Genomic DNA, 27,388 nt, shown 5'->3' on the forward strand with positions numbered 1-27,388 from the left:
GATGAAGCCTACTCCTAATGTTAAATTCAATCAAACTCACATTGCTGTATTTATGCAGTATAGCTCTTTTTTTACCATAGGCAAACAGTCACAGAATGCTTTGGGGTACTGGGTTCTGGATACTATTACCATTCCAAGGCCATGTCCATCAAAACTGAACCTGTGATATACCTTCCTTTCATCTGACCTATTGGCTAGGGAACCATTTGTAAGAAAAACTCAAAAGATGCCTGTTCTCAGTTAGAATAAAGGAAGTCCACTATATTCTTTATGCAACTTCACCCAAACTCAAACCAGGGTGGGATAGAAATCGTCCGCTCAGCCCCTCTACTTGAGCTATTTCCTCCCAGTATCATTGGACCAATAGCAGACTGTCAGGTGACCTGTATTTCACACTGCCAGAGTAATCTCACCTGGGGTTTAGTACATCCATCTCTAGTCTGAATGATTACTGAGACCACTGTGGGGTTAACTTCTGTATGTTATAACAACTATTGATAATAAAAAATGGACGTTGACGTACATTAAGACATTGTCTCTAGTATTCACTGATTGGGCCCCCATCCTTCTCATATCAAACTCATGAATATGTTGAAATCATTTCTGAATCAGCTAAACACTCCTGAAGCAAGGCTGATGGGAGGACCAATAGGAGGACGGCTCATTGTAATGGCTGGAATGGAATAAATGGAACGGTATCAAACACATCAAACATATGGAAACCACATTTGACTCTGTTCCATTAATTCCATTCCAGCCATTACAATGAGCCCGTCCTCTTATAGCTCCTCCCAACATCCTCCACTATCCTGAAGAAAATGGTATTGAGAAGGTTAAAGCAGAAGTCTTCTTTTTTTTTTTTTACATCTGTCACGTTCTGACCTTAGTTCCTTTGATTTGTCTGTGTTTTAGTATGGTCATGGCGTGAGTTGGGTGGGTTGTCTATGTTCCGTTTTCTATGTTGTGTTTGCGTTTGGCCTGGTATGGTTGTCAATCAGAGGCAGGTGTCGTTAGTTGTCTCTGATTGAGAATCATACTTAGGTAGCCTTTTCCCACTCGTGTTTTGTGGGTGTTTATTTTCTGTGTCAGTGTTTGTTCCACACGGAACTGTTTCGGTTGGTTATTTCACCTGTCCTTTATTGTTTTGTTTCAGTGTTCGATTGTTTTAATAAAGAGCATGAACACGTTCCACGCCGCGCATTGGTCCTCCGATCCTTACTACTCCTCCTCGTCAGAGGAAGACAGCCGTTACAACATCTAAATCTGTATTTTGGATGTAAATGTTATAGAAGTATCAATACCCTTTAGCGATTTGACTTTCTGCAGTATGAAGGCAAAAATAAACATGTATACAGTGGAAGTGAGAAGTTTACATACACTTAGGTTGGAGTCATTAACACTTAGGTTGGAGTCATTAACACTTAAGTTGGCGTCATTAACACTTAGGTTGGAGTCATTAACACTTAGGTTGGAGTCATTAACACTTAGGTTGGCGTCATTAACACTTAGGTTGGAGTCATTAACACTTAGGTTAGAGTCATTAACACTTAGGTTGGAGTCATTAACACTTAGGTTGGAGTCATTAACACTTAGGTTGGAGTCATTAACACTTGTTTTTCAGCCACTCCACAAATTTCTTGCTAACAAACTATAGTTTCGGCAAGTTGGTTAGGACATCTACTTCGTGCATAACACAAGTAATTTTTCTAACAATTGTTTACAGACAGATTATTTCACTTATAATTCACTATCACAATTCCAGTGGGTCAGAAGTTTACATACACTATGTTGGCTGTGCCTTTAAACAGCTTGGAAAATTCAAGAAAATTATGTCATGGCTTTAGAAGCTTCTGATAGGCTAATTGACATAATTTGAGTCAATTGGAGGTGTTCCTATGGATGTATTTCAAGGCCTACCTTCAAACTCAGTGCCTCTTTGCTTGACATTATGAGAAAATCAAAATAAATCATCCAAGACCTCCACAAGGTCTACAATTTCCAACGCCTGAAGGTACCACGTTCATCTGTACAAACAATAGTATGCAAGTATAAACACCATGGGACCACGCAGCCGTCATTCCGCTCAGGAAGGAGACGCGTACTGTCTCCTAGAAATTAATGTACTTTTGTGTGAAAAGTGCAAATCAATCCCAGAATAACAGCAAAGGATATTGTGAAGATGCTGGAGGAAACAGGTACAAAGTATCTATATCCACATTAAAACGAGTCCTATATCGACATAACCTGAAAGGCTGCTCAGCAAGGAAGAAGCCACTGCTCCAAAACAGTCATAAAAAAAGTCAGACTACGGTTTGCAACTGCACATGGGGACAAAGATTGTATTTTTTGGAGAAATGTTTTCTGGTCTGATGAAACAAAAATAGAACTGTTTGGCCATAATGTCCATCGCTATGTGTGGAGGAAAAAGGGGGAGGCTTGCAAGCCGAAGACACCATCCCAACCATGAAGCACGGGGGTGGCAGCATCATGTTGTGGGGTGCTTTTCTGCAGGAGGGTCTGGTGCACAAAATAGATGGCATCATGAGGGAGGAAAATTATGTGGTTATATTGAAGCAACATCTCATCATTGAAGCAACATCTCTCTTTAAAGCTTGATCGCAAATGGGTCTTCCAAATGGACAAAGACCCCAAGCATACTTCCAAAGTTGTGGCAAAATGTCTTAAGGACAACAAAGTCAAGGTATTGGAGTGGCCGTCACAAAGCCCTGACCTTAATCCCATAGAACATTTGTGGGCAGAACTGAAATAGCATGTGCGAGCAAGCGTGTGCGAGGCCTACAAACCTGACTCAGTTACACCAGCTCTGTCAGGAGTAATGGGCCAAAATTTACCCAACTTATTGTGGGAAGCTTGTGGAAGGCTTCCCGAAACGTTTGACCCAAGTTAAACAATTTAAAGGAAATGCTACCAAATACTAATTGAGTGTATGTAAACTTCTGACCCACTGGGAATGTGATTAAAGAAATAAAAGCTGAAATAAATCATTCTCTCAACTAATTATTCTGACATTTCACATAAAATAAAGTGGTGATCCTAACTGACCTAAGACATTGAATTATTACTAGGATTAAATGTCAGGAATTGTGAAAAACTGAGTTTAAATGTATTTGGCTAAGGTGTATGTAAAACTTCCGACTTCAACTGTATATACAAACACCCCCGGCACAGCTCTGTATAGAGAACAGCTTGAGTCGCACAAAATGGAATATAATGTGGCAGATCATGTCCGGAGTGACACAATTTCATGTGTACAACATCTAAAGATCTACATCTCTATACTGAACGTGTCCGTTTCTAACAGGACGTATTTGAGTGTTTTTGGAGCTTTTGTTCATTTTGACATTTTTTTGTCCCCACGCTGCAGACCGAGGATGAAGAAGTAAATCGCTGGTTGGGGTACGTTTCTCAAAAACACGTCAAATCACTAAAAAAGTGTCTGGACAACTATAACAGATTTGGTTATAAAAAAGTGAACTTCTCCGTCTTAACCTGGTGCCTGAAAATGGCTTTAATGTTTGAGAAGCATCTGAGAAATCATAAAAAAAAAAACTTTATTTAACTAGGCAAGTCAGTTAAGAACAAATTATTATTTTCAATGACGGCCTAGGAACAGTGGGTTAACTGCCTTGTTCAGGGGCAGAACGACGGATTTGTACTTTGTCAGCTCGGGGATTTGATCTTGCAACCTTTCGGTTACTAGTCCAACACTTTGAAGACAGATGAAGACAGATGAAGTAAGAGTTCACGTGCCTGTCTGAGTGGAGGGTACACTTTAGCTCACCCATTTGGCAATGAAAGAAAAACAACAACAAACTGTGAAATTGATTGCACTCAGCACAGTAACTAGAAATGCTGTTAATTATTGCATTTCCTGTACTGTTCCACATGAAAGGGACTGAGATGCAGTCCAGGTTTCTTTACAGAGCCCGTCTGGTGCACAGAGTGGTCTCTCCACGGAAGACCTTTTAAACTATTGGGCTCTGGGATGCCATGCCCCTTTACACATGATCACACCACGGGAATTAGAGCTCTTCTACCCATCATGCCTTAGAAGAGATATTTGTGCTAATCTCTATATCATTTTCTAATTGTCTTCCAATGTGTCCTTAATGCCAGCAAATGGAACACTAGTCACTTGAATAATGCTTACATACTGCTTTACTCATTTCATATGTATATACTGTATTCTATTCTACTATATTTTAGTCAATGCCACTCTGACAATGCTCGTCCTAATATTTATATATTTATATATTACTTTCTTTTACTTTTAGATGTGTCTGTGTAGTGGTGAATTGTTAGATACTACTGCACTGTTGGAGCTAGGATCACAAGCATTTCGCTACACCCCCAATAACATCTGCTAAATATGTATGTGATTTAATTTTTTAATAGGTCTCTCTGGCCCTAGCGCAGCCAAAGTCCCAATTTGAGTTTGTGCAGTCTTGAGGACTTGTGAAAAGTCCTCCAAATGTCGGATGTTGATTATAATGTTGTATGTTTCAATGTAAATCATCATTAAGACTCTTTCTCTATCCCTCTCTCTGTCTCTATGTCCACTTGATTGACGCACCCTGATGCGTGAGTTCTGAATCTTCAATCTGGAAACAGTAGACACTGAGAAATTATAGTCTCTCACGAATATAAAATATGTTGTAAAGAAAGGTAAACATACCTCGGAAGTCTCATTGCTGTGGCATTTGAGTTGGTTCGGAGTCAAAGACACAAATATGTCAGTAGAAAGAATGAAACTGTCATCATGGCTTCAATTATGGCTCAGGCTTTGTGTTTGATTCTGATGACTGGTTTTATCGAACAGACACACACATCCTCATGTTTAGTTTGATGGAAAGCTCTATATGCAGTGGTGAATGATGAAGTGGGGCGGCAGGGTAGCCTAGTGGTTAGAGCGGTGGACTAGTAACCGAAAGGTTACAAGTTCAAATCCCTGAGCTGACAAGGTACAAATCTGTCGTTCTGCCCCTGAACAGGCAGTTAACCCACTGTTCCTAGGCCGTCATTGAAAATAAGAATTTTTTCTTAACTGACTTGCCTAGTAAAATAAAGGTAAAATTACAAATTAAAAAAGTCTGTCATCTCTCACTTGGGGGGGGGCAGTTGTTGGTTCTGGATGTTGTTGTCTCTTAGTCTGTAAACCATCACCATCCAAATGTGCTCTGCTAATATATTACTGTAGCTTCTTGGAATCTTTTTTGTGTGTTAGGCATCATTTCAATATAACATCCCAGGTGAGGACATGTTGAATAATAATTACTGTATAAATTAAACGTGTGTCAAACATGTCAGTTTAAAACATTGTTTTTGTTTGTAACCAATTGCACAATTTTTTAAAAGTAAGATGCCCTAATGATAGTGATAATATCATTGAATGAAAATGAGACAATTTGAGACAAACAGATCATTTTAAATTTACTGAATTTTTTCCAATGTTTTCTCAAGTTTGGGATTTTTTAAATAATAATTAGTTGAAACAACTACATTTGTGGTTGTTGTTCTTGTCGTCTGTGCCCAGTACTAAACTTGTTTACGGCTTTGTTGTTTTCTGAGCGTGCCCGTTTCCAGTCTGAATCATAGTCTCTTCTCTGTTGTCTGTGCTTGCCAAGTAGAAAGCTCCTGCTGTGTTCATGTCTACTTTGTCATTTGTTTTCAAACCTTTTTATCTGACAATGCCAAAGAATACACTCTAGCCATCACTTTGGCAGTCGTGAGAAAACACTCTAGCCATCTCTTAGGTAGTCATGGAGCCAACTAGCTGAGTGAATATATTAGACCACCCTTGTAGGTGGGTAGGAGGGCTTTAAACCTTAAACTCCACCACTTTTCTACCTCATTTTCATAATCTACAGCACAATACCAGTGTCAACATATGTGTAAAAAATATATAAAGTAAAAAAGTTCTACCCAATGACATCATCGAATGTTAAAGCATTTTAAAACCATGAGGTTCGCAGTGACGTGGGGAGCAAGAAAATACCCTCCTTTGGGCTGCAAACTTGTTGCAAGTTTTGAAAATCACATTTTTTTTCAAGCCTGAGAAGCATTGTGACTAATCCTATTCACAGAGAAGCATTGTGACTAATCCAATTCACAGAGAAGCATTGTGACTAATCCAATTCACAGAGAAGCATTGTGACTAATCCAATTCACAGAGAAGCATTGTGACTAATCCAATTCACAGAGAAGCATTGTGACTAATCCTATTCACAGAGAAGCATTGTGACTAATCCAATTCACAGAGAAGCATTGTGACTAATCCTATTCACAGAGAAGCATTGTGACTAATCCAATTCACAGAGAAGCATTGTGACTAATCCTATTCACAGAGAAGCATTGTGACTAATCCTATTCACAGAGAAGCATTGTGACTAATCCAATTCACAGAGAAGCATTGTGACTAATCCTATTCACAGAGAAGCATTGTGACTAATCCTATTCACAGAGAAGCATTGTGACTAATCCTATTCACAGAGAAGCATTGTGACTAATCCTATTCACAGAGAAGCATTGTGACTAATCCTATTCACAGAGAAGCATTGTGACTAATCCTATTCACAGAGAAGCATTGTGACTAATCCTATTCACAGAGAAGCATTGTGACTAATCCTATTCACAGAGAAGCATTGTGACTAATCCTATTCACAGAGAAGCATTGTGACTAATCCTATTCTCAGAGAAGCATTGTGACTAATCCTATTCACAGAGAAGCATTGTGACTAATCCTATTCACAGAGAAGCATTGTGACTAATTCTATTCACAGAGAAGCATTGTGACTAATCCTATTCACAGAGAAGCATTGTGACTAATCCTATTCTCAGAGAAGCATTTTTTAGGACCTTTCTTCTTATCTTTTTAACAACAGATCATAGAAATATGCTATACACTGAGTGTACAAAACATTAGGAACACTTAGCTAAAATTGATTTGCACCCCCTTTTGCCCTCAGAACCGCCACAATTTGTCGGGGAATGGACTCTACAAGGTGTCAAAAGGGTTCCACAGGCCCCATGACCATGTTGGCTTATGTTGAATCATGTTGACTCCAATGCTTCCCATAGTTGTGTCAAGTTGGCTTGATGTCATTTGGGTGGTGGACCATTCTTGATACACACGGGAAACTGTTGAGCGTGAAAAACCCAGCAGCGTTACAGTTTTTGACACTCAAACCGGTGCTCCTGGCACCTACTACCATACCCTGTTCAAAGGCACTTAAATATTTTGTCTTGACCATTCACACTCTGATTGTCTCAAGGCTTAAAAATCCTTCTTTAACCTGTCTCCTCCCCTTCATCTACACTGATTGAATTGGATTTAACAAGTGACGTCAATAAATGATCATAGCTTTCACCTTGGTTCACCTGGTAAGTCTATATATTGGAAAGAGCAGGTGTTCCTAATGTTTTGTACACTCAGTGTATGTAGAAACTAGTTTGGTACTGTAGATGATGAATAAGTGCTTGAAAAGTGCCAGAATTGCCCTTTAAACCTTAAAGTTGTTGATGAGGGGTGAAAAAACACAGTCCTTTTTCATTAGTGTGAGAAGTAGTGTGGACTTACATTGGGGCTCAAAAGGCTTACGGGCCTGTGAAACTAACAGGAAAATGGTACTGATTAAAAAGCCACAGATCAAATATGAAAGGAAATCTATTCGGGCATTATAACTTTTCCCCCTAATTCAATCCACATTTTAGAGGGGAGGTTGAGGAGGGTGAGGAGGGTATGGGGGAGATTGAGAGGGAGGTTTGAGGAGGATGAGGAGGGTGTGGGGAAGGTTGAGAGGGAGGGTTGACGGGCTGTTGAGGATGGTGTGAGGGAGGCTGAGAGTGAGGTTGAGGGTAGGTTGAGTGGCTGTTGAAGGTAGGTTGAGTGGAGGTTGAGGCGGTTGAGTGGAGATTGACGCGGTTGAATAGGTTGATGGTCCAGGTTGATGGTTGAGGGGGAGGTTAGGAGATTGAGGAGGGTTTGAATGGTGGGGGGGGGGGGGGGGGGGGGGTTAAGAGGGTGGTTGGGAGAGAAGGTTGAGGGGAGGATGAGGAGAGTGTGGGGGTCCTTTTTCGTATAGTGCAGAGCAGGTTTTAAAGCCCAAATTACTGTCTGTTAAGCCAAGTTCTGAAACCCATTAGGTGATGGCCACGTCAATGTTAGTTCCTGTATCAGATAGAAGCAGTTTAAAAAATGCTTACGTCAGATGTCCTTGTCCTGTTGTCCAGTAATCTGGGTAAAACAAATCCATACACGCCCACACACAAACCCCCACCCCACCACTCCCCACAAACCCACGCACACTGAAGAGATGTTTTGGATACGTTTGGAAGAGATGTTCAGCCTAAATAATGGTCATATTACTGGACTGAAAGCTTGCAGACTGCCCCAGACACCCCTTCAATAACCCTGCTATATACCGGTAGGCCTACGTGTCATGATGTTTTGCAGTTGTAACTTCCCGTCTGCTTTAACTTGTGCTCCTCTACAGCCACAACAAAGGATCAGGTTTCCTCAAAGTGGAAAAGGGGTTTCAAGGCTAATTGCACACTCCAATTTTGACTTGTGGATTCTTAAGGATAGTACATTTTCGTGTTAATGTCTTAGTAGTTCACACAATGTCGAACATTGGTGTGTATTGATATATCCATGCTTTATTAAATCATTTTACATAATTCAAATGGAAACCATGGGAAATCAAATACGTATGTAGTCTCTGGTTTGACATATTGATGATATGGCCAGCCCTTCGTTGTAGCAGGACTGGCTTGACGCAAATTATTCGATTAGACCATATTAAAAGTCATTGCCTTTATTACAATATCATTAACTAGGAGAGAGAGAGAGAGAGTACAGACACAACACGGCCTTACAGACCACATCTCCTGTCTTTATTTGATAGCATGTGACCTTGACTTTTTCACTATTTTGTTACATTATCTACACACAATACCCCATAATGACAAAGTGAAAACAGGTTTTTTGAAATTTTAGCAAAATTATAAAAGAAATAAAACAGAAATACCTTATATACATCAGAATTCAGACCCTTTGCTATGAGACTTGAAATTGAGCTCAGGTGCATCCTGTTTCCGTTGATCATCCTTGAGATGTTTCTTCAACTTGATTGGAGTCCACCTGTGGTAAATTCAATTTAATGGACATGATTTGGAAAGGCACACACCTGTCGATATAAAGTACCACAGTTGACAGTGCATGTCAGAGCAAAAATCAAGCCATGAGGTCGAAGGAATTGTCTGTAGAGCGCCGAGACAGGATTGTACGGAGGCACAGATCTGGGGAAGGGAACCTAAACATTTCTGCAGCATTGAAGGTCCCCAAAAACACAGTGACCTCCATCATTCTTAAATGGAAGAAATTTGGAACCACCAAGATTCTTTCTACAGCTGGCCGCCTGGCCAAACTGAGCAATCGGGGGAGAAGTACCTTGGTCAGGGAAGTGACCAAGAACCCAATGGTCACTCTGACAGAGCTCTAGTGTTCCTAGGTGGAGATGGGAGAACGTTCCAGAAGGACAACCATCTCTGGAGCACTCCACCAATCAGGCCTTTATGGTAGAGTGGCCAGACGGAAGTCACTCCTTAGTAAAGGGCACGTGACATCCCACTTGGAGTTTTCCGAAAGGCACCTAAAGACGCTCAGACCATGAGAAACAAGATTCTCTGGTTGGATTAAACCAAAATTGAAGTCTTTGTCTTGAATGCCAAGTGTCACGTCTGGAGGAAACCTGGCACCATCCCTACGGTGAAGCATGGTCGTGGCAGAGTCATGCTGTGGGGATGTTTTTCAGCGGCAGGGACTGGGAGACTAGTCAGGATCGAGGCAAAGATGAACGGAGTCAAGTACAGAGAGATCCTTGATGAAAACCTGCTCCAGAACTCTCAGGACCTCAGACTGGGACGAAAGTCCACCTTCCAACGACCCTAAGCACACAGCAAAGACAATGCAGTAGTGGCTTCGGGACAAGTCTCTGAATGTCCTTGAGTGGCCCAGCCAGAGTCTGGACTTAAACCCGATCGAACATCTCTGGAGACACCTGAAAATACCTGTGCAGCAATGCTCTCCCCATCCAATCTGACAGAAGTTGAGAGGATCTGCAGAGAAGAATGGAAGAAACTTCCCAAATACAGGTGTGCCATGCTTGTAGCGTCATACCCAAAGAGAATTGAGGCTGTAATCACTGCCAAAGGTGCTTCAACAAAGTACTGAGTAAAGGGTCTGAATACTTTCCGAAGGCGCTGTACATTATGTAATTGTTTGGAATCCATAAATATCTGCTGTATATCATATTTCATGGATAAACCCTAACCCCTAACCCTACCCTACCTCTCATCAGTGTTAAGCAGCGCTTGGTTAGAGATAGGCTGTTGTTCAAGGGATAGGCTGTTCAAGGGATAGGCTCTTGTTCAAGGAATAGGCTGTTCAAGGGAAAGGCTCTTGTTCAAGGGATAGGCTCTTGTTCAAGGGATATGCTGTTCAAGGGAAAGGCTCTTGTTCAAGGGATAGGCTCTTGTTCAAGGGATAGGCTGTTCAAGGGAAAGGCTCTTGTTCAAGGGATAGGCTCTTGTTCAAGGGATAGGCTGTTGTTCAAGGGATAGGCTGTTCAAGGGATAGGCTGTTGTTCAAGGTATCGGCTGTTGTTCAAGGGATAGGCTGTTGTTCAATGGAGAGGCTGTTGTTCAAGTGATAGGCTGTTGTTCAAGGGAGAGGCTGTTGTTCAAGGGAGAGGCTGTTCAAGGGACTAGAGAAATGTTTAAGATGAAATAAGTTTGCTAATATGGGTGATTGTTAATGGGACAATTGATGGCTACAGCAATCAAACTAGTAGTAGTTTAAAGCATAATACAAAAACTATGGTGCACATTAATGTTGTAAACTGTATGTAACGGCTCTCTTCTATCTCCTCCTCTGACGAAGAGGTAGAACAAGGATCGGACCAAAATGCAGCGTGATGATGATTCATGATATATTTTAATGAAGGAAAACCTATACATACAGAAACTACAAAACTAACGAAATGAAATAATGAAAACCGAAACAGCCCTATCTGGTGCAAACACAAAGACAGGAACAATCACCCACGAAAACACTCACAGAATATGGCTGCCTAAATATGGTTCCCAATCAGAGACAACGATAATCACCTGACTCTGATTGAGAACCGCCTCAGGCAGCCATAGACTACGTAGACACCCCACAAAACCCCTAAGACAAAAACACACCACAATAACCCATGTCACACCCTGGCCTGACCAAATAATTAAAGAAAACACAAAATACTAAGACCAAGGCGTGACACTGTAGTTCACATTAATGTTATAAACTGTGGTTCACATTAATGTTATAAACTGTGGTGCGCATTAATGTTATAAACTGTGGTGCGCATTAATGTTATGAAGTTATCGTTCTATTTATTGTTATTATTGTTGTCATTGCGATGACGGACTTTTTTGTCCATATAGCCCATGTCTAATTACGGGCTCATCCTCATCAGACCTATGTCACTAGATTAATCACATTTGTTCTAGGATCTGTTCATTCCACCATAATATGCTACCTGGAGAGTTCTGCTTTGAAGTGCCGTGTGCTATTAGTCCTGCTACTGGTAGAGCTGCCTGTTGTCTAGACTTCAAATTCCATCACATTGTAGAAGAAAAGTGTTGTAGCTTTATGCAGAGGATGTGCGTAGAACACTTAGGTGAATATTGACCGAACTTATAACACTGCTGTCTTCGTATGAGCCGTTTCTAAGCTTTAGGGCTGGCAGAGAGCGTGGTCATTATGTATGGCTGGTGACATCACCTAAAGGTGCTAACCACAACATGGATTTCTCATTGAAACCAGATCTGCACCATAAGAAACTGTTCAGTTGTTGCTTATTACCAATACCAACACTCTTCTTCTGTATTAGGGATGAAGGAAAGGTGACACAGAGGAAGTAGATCGTTTCTATCCACCATTCACCCCAAAAGGAAGATTGTAACGAGCATAAAATGAAAGGTTTTGTCTCAATTGCACTTTTTAAAGAGGAAATCTGTAGTTTAAACAACAAAGCAGCCACCCTTCCACTGTTTTTGATAACAGCTGAGAGATGGGGTTGGTGAAATGTAACCATTCTCATATATGTATCAGAGAGTTATAAATGCAAAGACTGACCATCCATGAAATCAAAGTATAGTTTTAACCATGTTTTGAGGCTATATAGTGTTTGTTTACATGTACACTGTTTGTATTCGTATTTATTAAGGATACCATGAATTCCTGCCAAGGCAGGAGCTACTCTTCCTAGGGTTTATTATGGATCCCCATTAGTTCCTGCCAAGTTGGGAGCCAGGCCCACTCACTGGGGAGCCAGGCCCAGTCAATCAAAATGTATTTCCCCACAAAAGGGCATTATTACAGACAGAAATAATCAGTACATTTAAATCAAACCTTTCCCGTCTGTCATCTTCAAACCTTCTTACAACAGTTTCCTGTCTGTCATCTTCAAACCTTCTTACAACAGTTTCGTCTGTCATCTTCAAACCTTCTTACAACAGTTTCCTGTCTGTCATCTTCAAACCTTCTTACAACAGTTTCCTGTCAGTCATCTTCAAACCTTCTTACAACAGTTTCGTCTGTCATCTTCAAACCTTCTTACAACAATTTCCAGTATGTCATCTTCAAACCTTCTTACAACAGTTTCCTGTCAGTCATCTTCAAACCTTCTTACAACAGTTTCGTCTGTCATCTTCAAACCTTCTTACAACAATTTCCAGTATGTTATCTTCAAACTTGGATTATCGTTGTGTTTTTTTTTATGTGCAGTTCCTACTGACACTACTAGTACCAGGGAAACAGAGCTGGAAACGTGTGCTCCCTCATTGTCTCTACAGACCCAAGAGAATATCAAAGATAAAAAATATTCCTTAATATATACCTCACAATAACTCTAGTATATATAACTCACAATAACTCTATTCTCCCTAGATAATATTGCACTATTACTCAGTTTGTGTATCAGACATGCTCCCTAAATAAGTAAATCTCAAAGTAGTTTAAATGTTTTGTATCAGACAAGTTCCTAATATTTTAACTTCAGGGCTATTTAGCGATCTAAAATTAAGCTTCAAAAGATAATATTTAGTTTGAATGTTCTGCCAGGTTGATTGATCTGCCAAAGTTAATAAGCGTGTATTTTTAATCTAAGAGGGCTACTGGATTTAGACAGTTCCATAAAACGCACACAATCTTCACCCAGAAAAAAAAATCTCCTTCCTGTGTTGGTCATTTCTGCTTTAAGTTTCCTTTGGCTCCATCCTGCCGCGACACTGTGGTATCTTAAGATGTGGATAAGCACCACTAATCTACGTCTGGTCTGAATTGGATCCCAAGTGGGTGGGTGGAGGGGCGTCGACCCCAGTTATTGCTTTTTCCTCCTCCTTTTCACACCCTCAGCACACTATAGGTTCTTTTGTGGTGTTACAAATTAAACAAGCTAACACGTACCACCTGCAAAATTACTGTCCATGGAATTCATTATGAATTCCCTCTATTCATGTGCATATTCCAGCACCTCTAAGGCTCTTAATCCAACACTGGTGGAGGTGTGGGTTTCTGGAACACCTATATGGTACCTTGAAGATCCCTATTAACATAGTGTCTGGGTGCCAGGTAGTAAATACATATTGAAGATCCCAATTAACATAGTGTCTGGGTGCCAGGTAGTAAATACATATTGAAGATCCCAATTAACATAGTGTCTGGGTGCCAGGTAGTAAATACATATTGAAGATCCCAATTAACATAGTGTCTGGGTAGTAAATACATATTGAAGATCCCAATTAACATAGTGTCTAGGTGCCAGGTAGTAAATACATATTGAAGATCCCAATTAACATAGTGTCTGGGTGCCAGGTAGTAAATACATATTGAAGATCCCAATTAACATAGTGTCTGGGTAGTAAATACATATTGAAGATCCCAATTAACATAGTGTCTAGGTGCCAGGTAGTAAATACATATTGAAGATCCTAATTAACATAGTGTCTAGGTGCCAGGTAGTAAATACATATTGAAGATCCTAATTAACATAGTGTCTGGGTAGTAAATACATATTGAAGATCCCTATTAATTAACATAGTGTCTGGGTGCCAGGTAGTAAATACATATTGAAGATCCCTATTAATTAACATAGTGTCTAGGTGCCAGGTAGTAAATACATATTGAAGATCCCTATTAATTAACATAGTGTCTGGGTGCCAGGTAGTAAATACATATTGAAGATCCCTATTAATTAACATAGTGTCTGGGTGCCAGGTAGTAAATACATATTGAAGATCCCTATTAATTAACATAGTGTCTAGGTGCCAGGTAGTAAATACAAATTGAAGATCCCTATTAATTAACATAGTGTCTGGGTGCCAGGTGATGAATATGTATTGGGCCAGATGGTTGTTTCCTCCATCTCTCTCTCTCTACTGGATCTCTTCCATCCATAGTAAAGATCAACACAGAGTCAGCTACCCAGAATAACTTTTAGTTCACTATAGTATCTCTGATTATAGCCATACCAGTCTCGTTTTCGTACTGCACATTTAGAGAAAAGTACAGGTATGTCCTCTGTGGCTCAGTTGTTGACCTCTGTAGCTCAGTTGTGGACCTCTGTAGCTCAGTTGTGGACCTCTGTAGCTCAGTTGTGGACCTCTGTAGCTCAGTTGTGGACCTCTGTAGCTCAGTTGTGGACCTCTGTAGCTCCGTTGTGGACCTCTGTAGCTCAGTTGTGGACCTCTGTAGCTCAGTTGTGGACCTCTGTAGCTCAGTTGTGGACCTCTGTAGCTCAGTTGTGGACCTCTGTAGCTCAGTTGTAGACCTCTGTAGCTCAGTTGTGGACCTCTGTAGCTCAGTTGTGGACCTCTGTATCTCAGTTGGCAGAGCATGGTGCTTGCAACGCCAGGATAGAGGGTGTTCAATTCCCTGGACCATGACTGCAAGCCGCTTTGGATAAAAACGTCTGCTAAAAATCTTCAGGACAATGGATTGAGTTAAATCACATTTCTTCTGTGAGCTCATTTCATTGAGACAGAGCCAGTTGGCCTTAAAATTCTTATTTCAATATCTTGCTGTATGTTTTATTTTTGATTCGTTCTGAAGAGGGGAAACATCACACACAAAGTTTAGTGTACAAGTCACATATTCCTCCTTTAATAGGATTTACATGTCATTTAGTGTTGTGATTTTTCAGCAGACAGTCAGAAGGTGGCGTAAGGGGTTTATTCATCATAGATGTGTAAGTATATCTCCTGTTTTAAAAGACGTATTGTATACCGTACACTTACAATAGAGTGCGGGACATTAGAGTGCGGGACAATAGAGTGCGGGACAATAGAGTGCGGGACAATAGAGTGCGGGACAATAGAGTGCGGGACAATAGAGTGCGGGCCAATAGAGTGCGGGACAATAGAGTGCGGGACAATAGAGTGTGGGACAATAGAGTGCGGGCCAATAGAGTGCGGGACAATAGAGTGTGGGACAATAGAGTGCGGGACAATAGAGTGCGGGACAATAGAGTGTGGGACAATAGAGTGCGGGCCAATAGAGTGCGGGACAATAGAGTGCGGGACAATAGAGTGTGGGACAATAGAGTGCGGGACAATAGAGTGCGGGACAATAGAGTGCGGGACAATAGAGTGCGGGCCAATAGAGTGCGGGACAATAGAGTGCGGGCCAATAGAGTGCGGGACATTAGAGTGCGGGACAATAGAGTGTGGGACAATAGAGTGCGGGACAATAGAGTGCGGGACAATAGAGTGCGGGACAATAGAGTGCGGGACAATAGAGTGCGGGACAATAGAGTGCGGGACAATAGAGTGCGGGACAATAGAGTGCGGGACAATAGAGTGCGGGACATTAGAGTGCGGGACAATAGAGTGTGGGACAATAGAGTGTGGGACAATAGAGTGCGGGACAATAGAGTGCGGGACAATAGAGTGCGGGACATTAGAGTGCGGGACATTAGAGTGCGGGACATTAGAGTGCGGGACAATAGAGTGCGGGACAATAGAGTGCGGGACAATAGAGTGCGGGACAATAGAGTGCGGGAAAATAGAGTGCGGGACAATAGAGTGCGGGACAATAGAGTGCGGGACATTCACTCCTGCAACATTGACTATTTGACCTGTGCGTAATAGGCATGTAAATCGCACATGTTGGATCTGTTGGATAAAACAGAGGACTTTCACGTTAACATTTAAATGGTAATTCAATCTCTTTTGTTCAGTTTTGCGTTGTGGTGTGTCCCATTGGTAAACATTATACTGAGCTGACGTCATCTGAACGCGTAGCTACCCTCCCCCTGCTTGTGAGCTAAAGCAATTAGCCTTTGGAACAAGTGCTGTGGTAAAATAATATGGTGTTACAGTATTTTCTTATTAAAACCATAAACCGTTCTTGAGATCTGATACCTTGGACTATGACTTGGGCCAGTGCGTCAGGGTGAAGGCATGTTGAATATGTTATCTGTGCTGTGGAGAATGTGGGCCAGTTGGTCTTGTTGGATCTCAGTGGAAGGTGTGTAATCAAATCAAATCAAATCGCATTTGCTTGGTCACATGCACCGAATACAACCGGTTTAGACCTTACTGTGAAATGCTTACTTTACAAGCCCTTAATCAACAATGCAGCTGTAGCGCCTGATCCTTGTGGGGGTTATCGATATGAGGCATCCAGCTACGTATGGCCCGGCTTCAGACTGGAGGGATAAGTCCACACAGCCACCAGCAAATGAAAAACAGAGGGAGAGTTGTACAGCATGTTGAAACTCTATTCTCATCACACTTATATTGTGATTCACAATTTCCCCGTCTAAGCCATATCACATTTGAATAGGTTGATAAAATGCATGCAATAAGTCGATTTTTTTTTAAACCAGGCAATTCCAAAGCTTTGATGGTATCTCAAATCCTCATCATCCATGGACGCCTGACTTTGACGTGTCTTAACTGAAACCCTGATGGAAGAGCCTTCCCTTCATCATGTCTGGTCAGGTCACCACTCACCAGTGTGTGTTTTTAGATAGAACTCTAAACATAATCTTTATGAGAGGCTGCACTGTGCCTGGACTCTAAGTAGAGCAGGTTGCTCAGCGCTGACAGACATAATTATTTGTTTGGCTTGTGTGTGATGTCACTGTTGACTGGGGCCTTCCTGCAGATGCAGCCAGGGGAAAGTTGAGGGGACGGTGTCTGTGTGTCCCAATCGCTGCTGTCAGGAATAGCCCTTTTCCCCAGCCGGGCCTCTTATCTTCAGGGTGGACACACCAAGGGAAGCTTCCACACTGATCACTGAGCCTGTCTTAAGGAATGGGAAACAGGAAGGCCATTTTTCTCACGCTGTCTATCAGCTTCCTATATTATATCACCCACTAATCAGTTAGTGATCTGTTATCCCATTGTCATAACATCGGTTTTGGCAGGTCATGTGTACTATCTCCTCCTGTCTCTACACACAATTGATACTCTGTAATGGAAGAATCTTATCGGACTTGTACAAACACGGTCCAGACTAGTTCAGATATCTGAGAAGTAAACAGATCATTCCTCATTGGTAGCTGTGCAAGTTGCACACTATGACATATAGGTTGTTGTTTTTCATTCAGCTGTATCCCCTACTTTGGTGACAACAAAAGACAGGCGATGAATAACATCCATTTATCTCTCTCTCTCTCTCTGTCATCCTTCTAGGGCCTCCAGGAAAACGGGGAAGGATGGGAAGACGAGGCGACTCTGGTAACCAGTCTCTCTTAGTTCCTTTGTTCCCTCAGTGTGTTCAGTGCTTATCGTCCTGAGCACTGTGTTAATGTGTATGTTTATGTGAGCCAGAGGGTAGAGTGTATCAAAGTGACCAACAGATCTGAGTGAACTGTACAGTACCTCCCTACAGTCCCTGGTTGCAGACAGCCGGGGGAGATTTGACAGTGTGCAGCTGCTGCAGGCTTCTGAATGACTTTTCACCCTGCCAGTGTTGCCTGCCTGGTGGCCTCACTTTTCTCTCTTTCATCTGAAGGAATCCATCCATTCTCAGGAATAATTATACACAGACTTCTGGATTCTTCAAATCGTTTCAGCGATGCCTACGGACACCGGACTGCAAAGGGCTGTTGTGGAACTACACCATTAAAAAGGGGGATGTCCACTGCTATAATTGGCTTCTTTCTTCTTTCTTTCTTCTTAGTGTTCAGTTCAATTTGCTTGGAATGTTCTTTGACATTTGTAATATCAGGAATTTTGGCAATTCTGACCTGTTTTTTTTTTTCTCCCTCTGTGGATATGAAACACGATGGCCCTTATGCAAGCCTTATCACAGCATCCTTAGCCAGAGTTCACAGGCCATTCATGATATGATAATCGAAACACCTTATTTGAAAATGCGAGAAGAAAAAAATCCCCAAATAATCAAGAACACCTTGCTATAGTGTTACAAAATGTCCTAGTTTAATGTCCTAGTTTAATGTCCTGATGTCCTGATTTAGCAAGGTTTTAGTGCAGATGTCTGAACTTTCCCCCTAGGAGTGTACTCCTCCCTTATTATAAAGATTACAGAGTGTGACCTTGAGAAGAAACTAAACTACACTACATCAGATACATACAGACATCCGTAATCTGGACAGTAGCCTGAACTCCCCTTGTGCAGACCAGAGACAGATCTCATCCATAATGTATAGTGGTGGGTGGCGTTGGAGATAAATAACAAGGGTAAATCACAATCTCATCTCATCACTACATTCTCACGTCATGGCTGGCCCAAGGGGTCTGCCTATATCTGAAATATGTGGCTTCTACATGTCAGTTCGGCCCTTGACAGTGCAGAACACACATGCTACTTACCTAGGGGGATGGGGAGAATAGTTGCCTCTTTTTTTCTGTGCAGAGGATTGAGTAGGGCTACTCCACTGGCTCCAAGCCCCCAGCCCAGTGACATATATCTCCATAAAAAACAGCCTTCTGGCTTCTGTCTGCTGAGATGACTCCACTCCACTCCTGACTCATAAAGGGTCTTCCTGGACCAGCATAGTTCCTCAGTGGCACATTCCATTAGCGACAACAAATGTCTTATGAGCATCATTACTAGTCTGTGGTGACCTAAATGCCAGAACTGGACAGGAACCTGACACTCTCAGCACACAGGGGGACAAACACCTACCTGGAGGTGACAGTATTCCCTCCCAAATATGCCCCCCTAGACACAGCTATGACAAAACAACCAACAAAAACTTGTCACAACTCCTGTAGCTCTGTCGCACGCTGGATCTGTACATAGTCAATGGTAGTCTTCGAGAAGACTTCTATGGTAGGTACACCTACAGCTCATCCCATGGCAGTAGTACTGTAGATTACTTTATCACTGACCTCAACCGAGAGTCTTTCAGAGCGTTCACAGTCAGCCCACTGACACCCCTTTCAAATCACAACAAAATCACAGTCTACCTGAACAAAGCAATACTCAATCATGAGGCATCAAAGCTGGAAGGAAAGTAGTGTAGAAACCTACCAAAAAACAATTAGGCGACAACAAATTAAATCCTTTTTAGACAACTTCCTTGACAAAACATTTCACTGTAATAGTGAAGGTGTAAACTTGACAGTAGAAAGCCTAAACATTATATTTTACCTTTCAGCTTCCCTATCAAATCTTAAAATGTCAAGCAGACAACCTACGAAAATGGATAACAATGACAATTGGTTTGATGGAGAATGCAAACACCTAAGAAAGAAATTGAGAAATCTATCCAACCAAAAACAAAGAGGCCCAGAAAACGAGAGCCTACGCCTTCACTGTGGTGAATCACTAAAATAATAGAGAAATACACAACAGAAAAAGAAGGAACAGCACATCTTCTGGGAAAATTGTAACACACTAAACAAACAACAACACAAAGAATCGCTAACAGCAGACTCGTTCATTTCCTCAGTGAAAACAATGTACTGAGCAAATGCCAAATGAGCTTTTTTACCAAATTACCGTACAACAGACCACATATTCACCCTACTCACCCTAATTGACAAAGAAACAAACCGAAACAAAGGCAAAGTCTTCTCATGCTTTGTTGATTTCAAAAAAGCTTTTGACTCAATTTGAGGGTCTGCTATACACATTGATGGAAAGCGGTGTTGTGGGAAAAGCATACAACATTATGAAACCATGTACACAAACAACAAGTGTGCAGTTAACATTGGCAAAAAACACACACATTTCTTTCCACAGGGCCGTGGGGTGCGACAGGGATGCAGCTTGAGCGCCACCCTCTTCAACATCGATAACAACGAATTGGCGAGTGCACTAGAACAGTCTGCAGCACCCGGACTCACCCTACTAGAATCTGAAGTCAAATGTCTACTGTCTGCTTTTAATCTGATGCATCTGTCCCCAACCAAGGAGGGCCTATCGCAGCACCTAGATCTTCTGCACAGATTATGTCAGACCTGGGCCCTGACATTAAATCTTTTGAAGGCAAAAATAGTTGTGTTACAAAAAAGGTCCAGTTGCCAGGACCACAAATACAAATTCCATCTAGACACTATTGCCCAAGAGCACACAACAAACTATACGTACCGCGGCCTAAACATCAGGACCCCAGGTAACTTCCACAAAGCTGTGAATGACCTGAGAGACAAGCCAAGAAGGGCCTTCTACACCATGAAAAGGAACATCAAATTTGACATCCCAATTAGGATCTGGCAAGAAATACTTGAATTAGTTATATAACCCATTGCCCTTTATGGTCATAATGTCTGGGGTCTGCTCACCAACCAAGAATTCACAAAATGGGACAAACACCAAATTGAGAAAATCCTCTGTGTACAATGTAAAACACCAAATAATGCATGCAGAGCAGAATTAGGCCAATTCCTGCTAATTATAGAAATCAAAAAGACGTTCAATTCTACAACCAACTAAAAGGAAACGATTCCCAAACCTTCCATAACAAAGCCATCACCTACAGAGAGATTAGCCTAGAGATAAGTCCCCTAAGCAAGCTGGTCCTAGGGCTCTGTTCACAAACACAAACATACCTCACAGAGCCCCAGCACAGCAACACAATTAGACCCTACCAAATCATGAGAAAACAAAAAGATAATTACTTGACACATTGGAAAGAATTGACCCCCAAAAAATTAATGCTATGCTATTTAGCCCTAAACTGAGAGTACACAGTGGCAGAATACCTGACCACTGTGAATGACCCAAAATTAAGGAAAGTGTTGACTATGTACAGACTCAGTGAGCATAGCCTTGCTATTGAGTTGGGCCGCCATAGACAGACCTGGCTCTCAAGAGAAGACAGGCTATGTGCACACTGCCCACAAAATGAGGTTGAAACTGAGGTTGAGGTTGAAAATGAGGTTGAAATCTTGCTGCTGTGTTGGCGAAGAACAACCATAAATGTAAATACAACCCATATTTATGTTTATTTATTTACTTGAACTATTTACAGCACTGTATATAGCCATAATATCACATGTGAGATGTCTTTATTCCTTTGGAACTTTTGTGAGTGTAATGTTTACTGTTCATTATTTATTGTTTATACCACTTTTGTTTATTATCTATTTCACTTGCTTTGGCAATGTAAACACGTTTCCCATGCCACTATAGCCATTTGAATTGTATTGAGAGACAGAGAGACAGAGCGAGAGAGATAGAGAGAGAGACTTTCTTATACTGACCTGAACATACAGTACTATGCCTCTAAATGTTTCTAATGGACAGGATCAAGCAGGACCATGTCGTACTCATGTGAAACTACTCCGCTGTAACTCAAGTACTAATGTCCTAGTCAGTACCAATCACAAGATTAACCCTGGCCTATACGGATAGGGATACATTGATATGTTTATTACAAATGAAATATGACAAGTTTATGCATAAACATGATAGCAATTGAAAGGAAACAGTTTGGAGATGATGTAAAAGTTATTAGACCTGGCAGTTAACCTTGACACATATGACCAAATCCAAACATCACACTGTAGATTTTTTGTGCATTTTACATTTACTGTACTTTTTGCCGCATTTGTTGATAACGGAATCTGTAAACACTGTGGATACAATCAGTAACATGGTAAGAATATTCCTGGAGAATATGGGTTAGGTACACCTTAAGACAAACAAATGACAAGGTGTTGAGTGAGAAGACTAACTGGTGTCTCCAAGTGGCCACACACCTCTCCCAAGTGTGCACAGTTCCTAAGTCATTTCAATGCACTTTTATGACTCAAAGAAGAGTCTTCAACTATCAAGTGCTTTTTTTGAGTTCTTCTAGCTGTGCTCTTGAGGAACTAGAGCAAGCACACTTGCGGTTGTTTTGTTTGGAACACAGCCTTGCATCCCCGCACTCACACAATTACTGTTGTTGTTTACGCTTTCACATGGCAATTCAGAGAAACAGAACGTCATTTTGGTCCGCATAGAAAAGGGTCATGCATGCATTCAGGTGCGTGTTCCACAGCAAATTTCCTTCACTATAGATAAATATGTTCTTAATGACACAGGGTTTGACTCCATGTCATCTTGTAACTGTACATCAAACATAGTGATCATAGATATTGAACTGTATATGACGTGAGTTTTATGATATTGAAATGTGACGTGCACATTTAACTTGCTTGTATGACATCAAAGTGGTATTTAATATAATCCTCAAAGCCTCATCGTCCTTTAAATCATTTCCCTCACTCAGTCAACAACAAAAAATTCAAAAGTTGCAGGGGCAACTTTTTCTCTGAGCTCTGACGTCTTTTATAGCATGTTGCTGTACAGCCACTGCGTTCCAATTTAGGTGCATATTATCGGTGTCCAAGCCATTTTCAACCCTTATACGCCTCTGAGTGTAAGCTTGAGCTAACTGAGGAAGACAAAGGAAAAAAGCTTTAGCCGTGAAAAAACAAGTGTTACCGCTACAAAGCTTAATTTGATTCAATCCACAATAGATTTCCGTTAAACTGAATTGATTTATTCCTATTTTAAAAGGGTCATCTGTATTTCAAACCAAATACTGAGGGTTTGGGCTGGAGCTATGAGTGCAAGGACTGACCATCCATCATATACAAATGTTTAGTTTTAACCATATTTTTTGAGGCTATACAGTGTTTGTTTACAATTACATTGTTTACAAACAACGGAGTAAAAATAAAACATGTGCCAGTTTGTTTTTCTCGGTTCCATTGTGTTGATGGTGGCGGATTGATTGATTTCCACGGTTTTGAGATTGTTTTTTTTTCTTCAGGATGAGTGATGAGTCTTCTGGCGCATTGGGTATCACAATGCACCCCGTGTTTCATGTCCTGATATATACAGACCGACGGATTGGGAGTGGGTTTACATTATAGTGCTTTTGAAGGTCAACTTTCTAGCTCCGCCCATAACTTTTGGACTTTGTAGCCTTCCCAGAAAGCATGGATTATTGAGTCATTGTGGGTTTCACAACACTGGTTGTGAATGGAGAAATTCAACCACTCTTACATTCGTAGACATACAGTGCCTACGGAAAGTATTCAGACCCCTTGACTTTTTCACTATTTGGTTTACTTTATCGACACACAATATACACCCCATAATGACAAAGCGAAAACAGGTTTTTCTACATTTTAGAACATTTATTTAAAATAAAAAGCAGAAATACCTTATTTACATTAGTATTTAGACCCTTTCCAATGAGTTTTGAAATTGAGCTCAGGTGCATCCTTGAGATGTTTCTATAACTTGATTGGAGTCCACCTGTGGTAAATTCAATTGATTGGACATGATTTGGAAAGGCACACACCTGTCTATATAAGATCCCACAGTTGAAAGTGCGTGTCAGAGCAAAAACCAAGACATGATGTTGAAGGAATTGTCCGTAGAGCTCCGAGACAGGATTGTGTTGAGGCACAGATCTGGGGAAGGGTACCAAAACATTTCTGCAGCTTTGAAAGTCCATCAAGAACACAGTGGCCTACATCATTGTTCAAATGGAAGAAGTTTGGAACCACCAAGACTCTTCCTAGATCTGGCCTCCCGACCAAACTGAGCAATCGGGGGAGAAGGGCATTGGTTAGGGAGGTGGCCAAGAACCTGATGGTCACTCTGACAGAGCTCTAGAGTTCCTCTGTGGAGATGGGAGAACCATCTCTGCAGCACTCTCCACCAATCAGGCCTCTATGTTAGATTGGCCAGACGAAAGCCACTCCTCGGTAAAAGGCACATGACAGCCCGCTTGGAGTTTGCCAAAAGGCACCTAAAGACTCTCAGACCATAAGAAACAAGATTCTCTGGTCTGATGAAACCAAAGATTGAACTCTTGTGTCACGTCTGAAGGAAACCTGGCACCATCCCTATGGTGAAGTATGGTGGTGGCATTAACAGGCTCTGGGGATGTTTTTCAGTGGCAGGAACTGGGAGACTTGTCAGGATTAAGGCAAAGATGAACGGAGCAAAGTACTGATCCTTGATGAAAACCTGCTCCAGAGCGCTCAGGTCCTCAGACTGGAGCAAAGGTTCACCTTCCAACAGGACAACGCAGGAGTGGCTTCGGGACTAGTCTCTGAATGTCCTTGAGTGGCCCAGCCAGAGCCCGGACTTGAACCTGATCGAACATCTCTGGAAAGACCTGAAAATAGCTGTGCAGCAACACTCCCTATCCAACCTGACAGAGCTTGAGGATCTGCAGAGAAGAATGGGAGAAACTCCCCAAATACAGGTGTGCCAAGCTTTTAGCGTCATACCCAAGAAGACTCAATGCTGTAATCGCTGCCAAAGGTGCTTCAACAAAGTCCTGAGTAAAGAGTCTGAATACTTATGTAAATGTAACATTTCATTTTTGATTTAAAAAAATATATATATTAGCAAACATTTCTAAAAACGTGTTTTTTGCTTTGTCATTATGTGGTACTATGTGTAGATTTTAGAATAAGGCTGTAATGTAACACAATGTGGAAAACGTCAAGGGGTCTGAATACTTTCCGAAGGCACTGTAGCTTTGGATGCAAGGACTGACCAACCATGATATTAAAATTATAGTTAACCACATTTTGAGGCTATGCAGTGTTTGTTTACAGAATCTAACATGTTGGTTCTGATGGGGTTGACAGTTGAACTAAGCTCATGAGGCATTAATCATGTATATTATTCAATAATCATTGGGTATACACAGGAGCGTAACTTTGGTTTTAGAAGTTGGGAGGACATACTTTTAGTTTTTTTGTTCACAATAAAATCACAGTATTGAATCGCAATACATATAGAATCGTGCGAATCACGAGAATCGCAATACATATCGTATCAGCACCAAGATAGGATAATACTATTTTGTGAGGTCCCTGGCAATTCCTGGCAGCCCTAGTTGACCCCCATCTCTGGTCCTCATATAGCTGGAACAGCAGCCTTTTTCTAGTGGGTATGACTCCTGGCAGGCTGGCATTCAGACCACACGGGTGACAACAGAGAGAGGGATTGTCATTGCCCAACCAGTCTCTGTGATTAATCAGTAGGGAAACATTACATAGGCCTGGATATCCTCAGGGTGGTATGTGTGTTTGTTTGTGTGTGTACATGTTTGTCTGTTTCGTGTAATGCAGGACAGATACACACGTGCGCACACACACAGGGAGAGAACAAAGGCAGAAAAGTGCCTTCTGTAATCAAACTCATCATGTCTCTTGATTGCAATGACAACCGAACAAACAGAGCATCATGGGAACTGGGGTTTTGTTATGGCAACGACTGATAAAGAGTATACAGTACCAGTCAAAAGTTTGGACACACCTACTCATTCAAGGGTTTTTCTTTATTTTTATTATTTTATGTAGAATAATAGCGATGACATCAAAACTATGAAATAACACTTATGGAATCATGCAGTAACCAAATAAAAATATATTTTATATTTGAGATACTTCAAAGTAGCCACCCTTTGCCACTTTGCACACTCTTTGCATTCTCTCAACCAGCTTCATGAGGTAGTTAACTGGAATGCATTTCAATTAACAGGTGTGCCTGTTAAGTTAATTTGTGGAATTTCTTTCCTTCTTAATCAGATGTGTTGTGACAAGGTAGGGGTGGTATACTGAAGATAGCCTTATTTGGTAAATGACAAAGTCCATATTATGGCAAGAACAGCTCAAATAAACAAAGAGAAACGACAGTCCATCATTACTTTAAGACACAAAGGTCCGTCAATGCGGAACATTTCAAGAACTTTGAAAGTTTCTTCAAGTGCAGTCGCAAAAACCATCAAGCGCTATGATGAATCTGGCTCTCATGAGGACCGCCACAGGAAAGGAAGACCCAGAATTACCTCTGCTGCAGAGGATAAGTTCATTAGAGTTACCAGCCTCAGAAATTGCAGCCCAAATAAATGCTTCACAGAGTTCAAGTAACAGACACATCTCAACATCAACTGTTCAGAGGAGCCTGCTTGAATCAGGCCTTCATGATTGAATTGCTGCAAAGAAACCACTACTAAAGGACACTAATAATAAGAAGATATTTGTTTGGACCAAGAAACATGATCAATGGACTGATGAGTCCAAATTTTAGATTTTTGGTTCAGAGGATATCCGCATGTGTGGTTCCCACCGTGAAGCATGGAGGAGGAGGTGTGATGGTGTGGGTGTGCTTTGCTGGTGACATTGTCTGTGATTTATTTAGAATTCAAGGGACACTTAACCAACATGGCTACCACAGCATGCTGCCACGATACACCATCCCATCTGGTTAGTGGGACTATTTGTTTTTCAACAGGACAATGACCCAAAACACACCTCCAGGCTGTGTAAGGGCTATTTGACCAAGATGGAGAGTGATGGAGTGCTGCATCAGATGACCTGGCCTCCAAAATCACCAAACCTCAACTCAATTGAGATGATTTGTGATGAGTTGGACCGCGGAGTGAAGGAAAAGCAACCAACAAGTGCTCAGCATATGTGGGAACTCCTTCAAGACTGTTGGAAAAGCATTCTTCGTGAAGCTGGTTGAAAGAATGCCAAGAGTGTGCAAAGCTGTCATCAAGGCAGAGGGTGGCTACTTTGAAGAATCTAAAATATAACATATATTTTGATTTGTTTAACACTTTTTTACTTACTACATGATTCCATATGTGTTATTTCTTAGTTTTGATGTGTTTACTATTATTCTACAGAAAATAGTAAAAATATGTAGAAAAAAGTTAAAATATAGAAAAACCCTTGAGTGCGTAGGTGTGTCCAAACTTTTGACTGGTACTGTATGTACAGTACCTTTTGTTGTGACACAGGACATATCAACATGTTGGGTGCATTTTAATAATCAACCTCCCACTGAGTTATATTCCAACTCCGAGGTAGAACATGA

At 41.3% G+C, this 27,388-nt stretch overlaps 1 protein-coding gene across 3 annotated transcripts in view; it reads left to right on the top strand.

Moving 5' to 3' along the window:
- The window catches only part of LOC109878718 (collagen alpha-1(XXIII) chain), a 115,651-nt gene that overhangs the window by 59,125 nt on the left and 29,138 nt on the right, over positions 1 to 27,388 (top strand). For all 3 annotated transcript variants that reach the window (XM_031808827.1, XM_031808829.1, XM_031808828.1), the window contains exon 3: positions 17,764 to 17,808. In XM_031808827.1, the coding sequence (XP_031664687.1) occupies positions 17,764 to 17,808 (45 nt within the window). The remainder of the gene's footprint in view (positions 1 to 17,763; positions 17,809 to 27,388) is intronic.

This window comes from Oncorhynchus kisutch, linkage group LG29 (genome assembly GCF_002021735.2).
Source record: "Oncorhynchus kisutch isolate 150728-3 linkage group LG29, Okis_V2, whole genome shotgun sequence".
Taxonomy (NCBI): domain Eukaryota; kingdom Metazoa; phylum Chordata; class Actinopteri; order Salmoniformes; family Salmonidae; genus Oncorhynchus; species Oncorhynchus kisutch.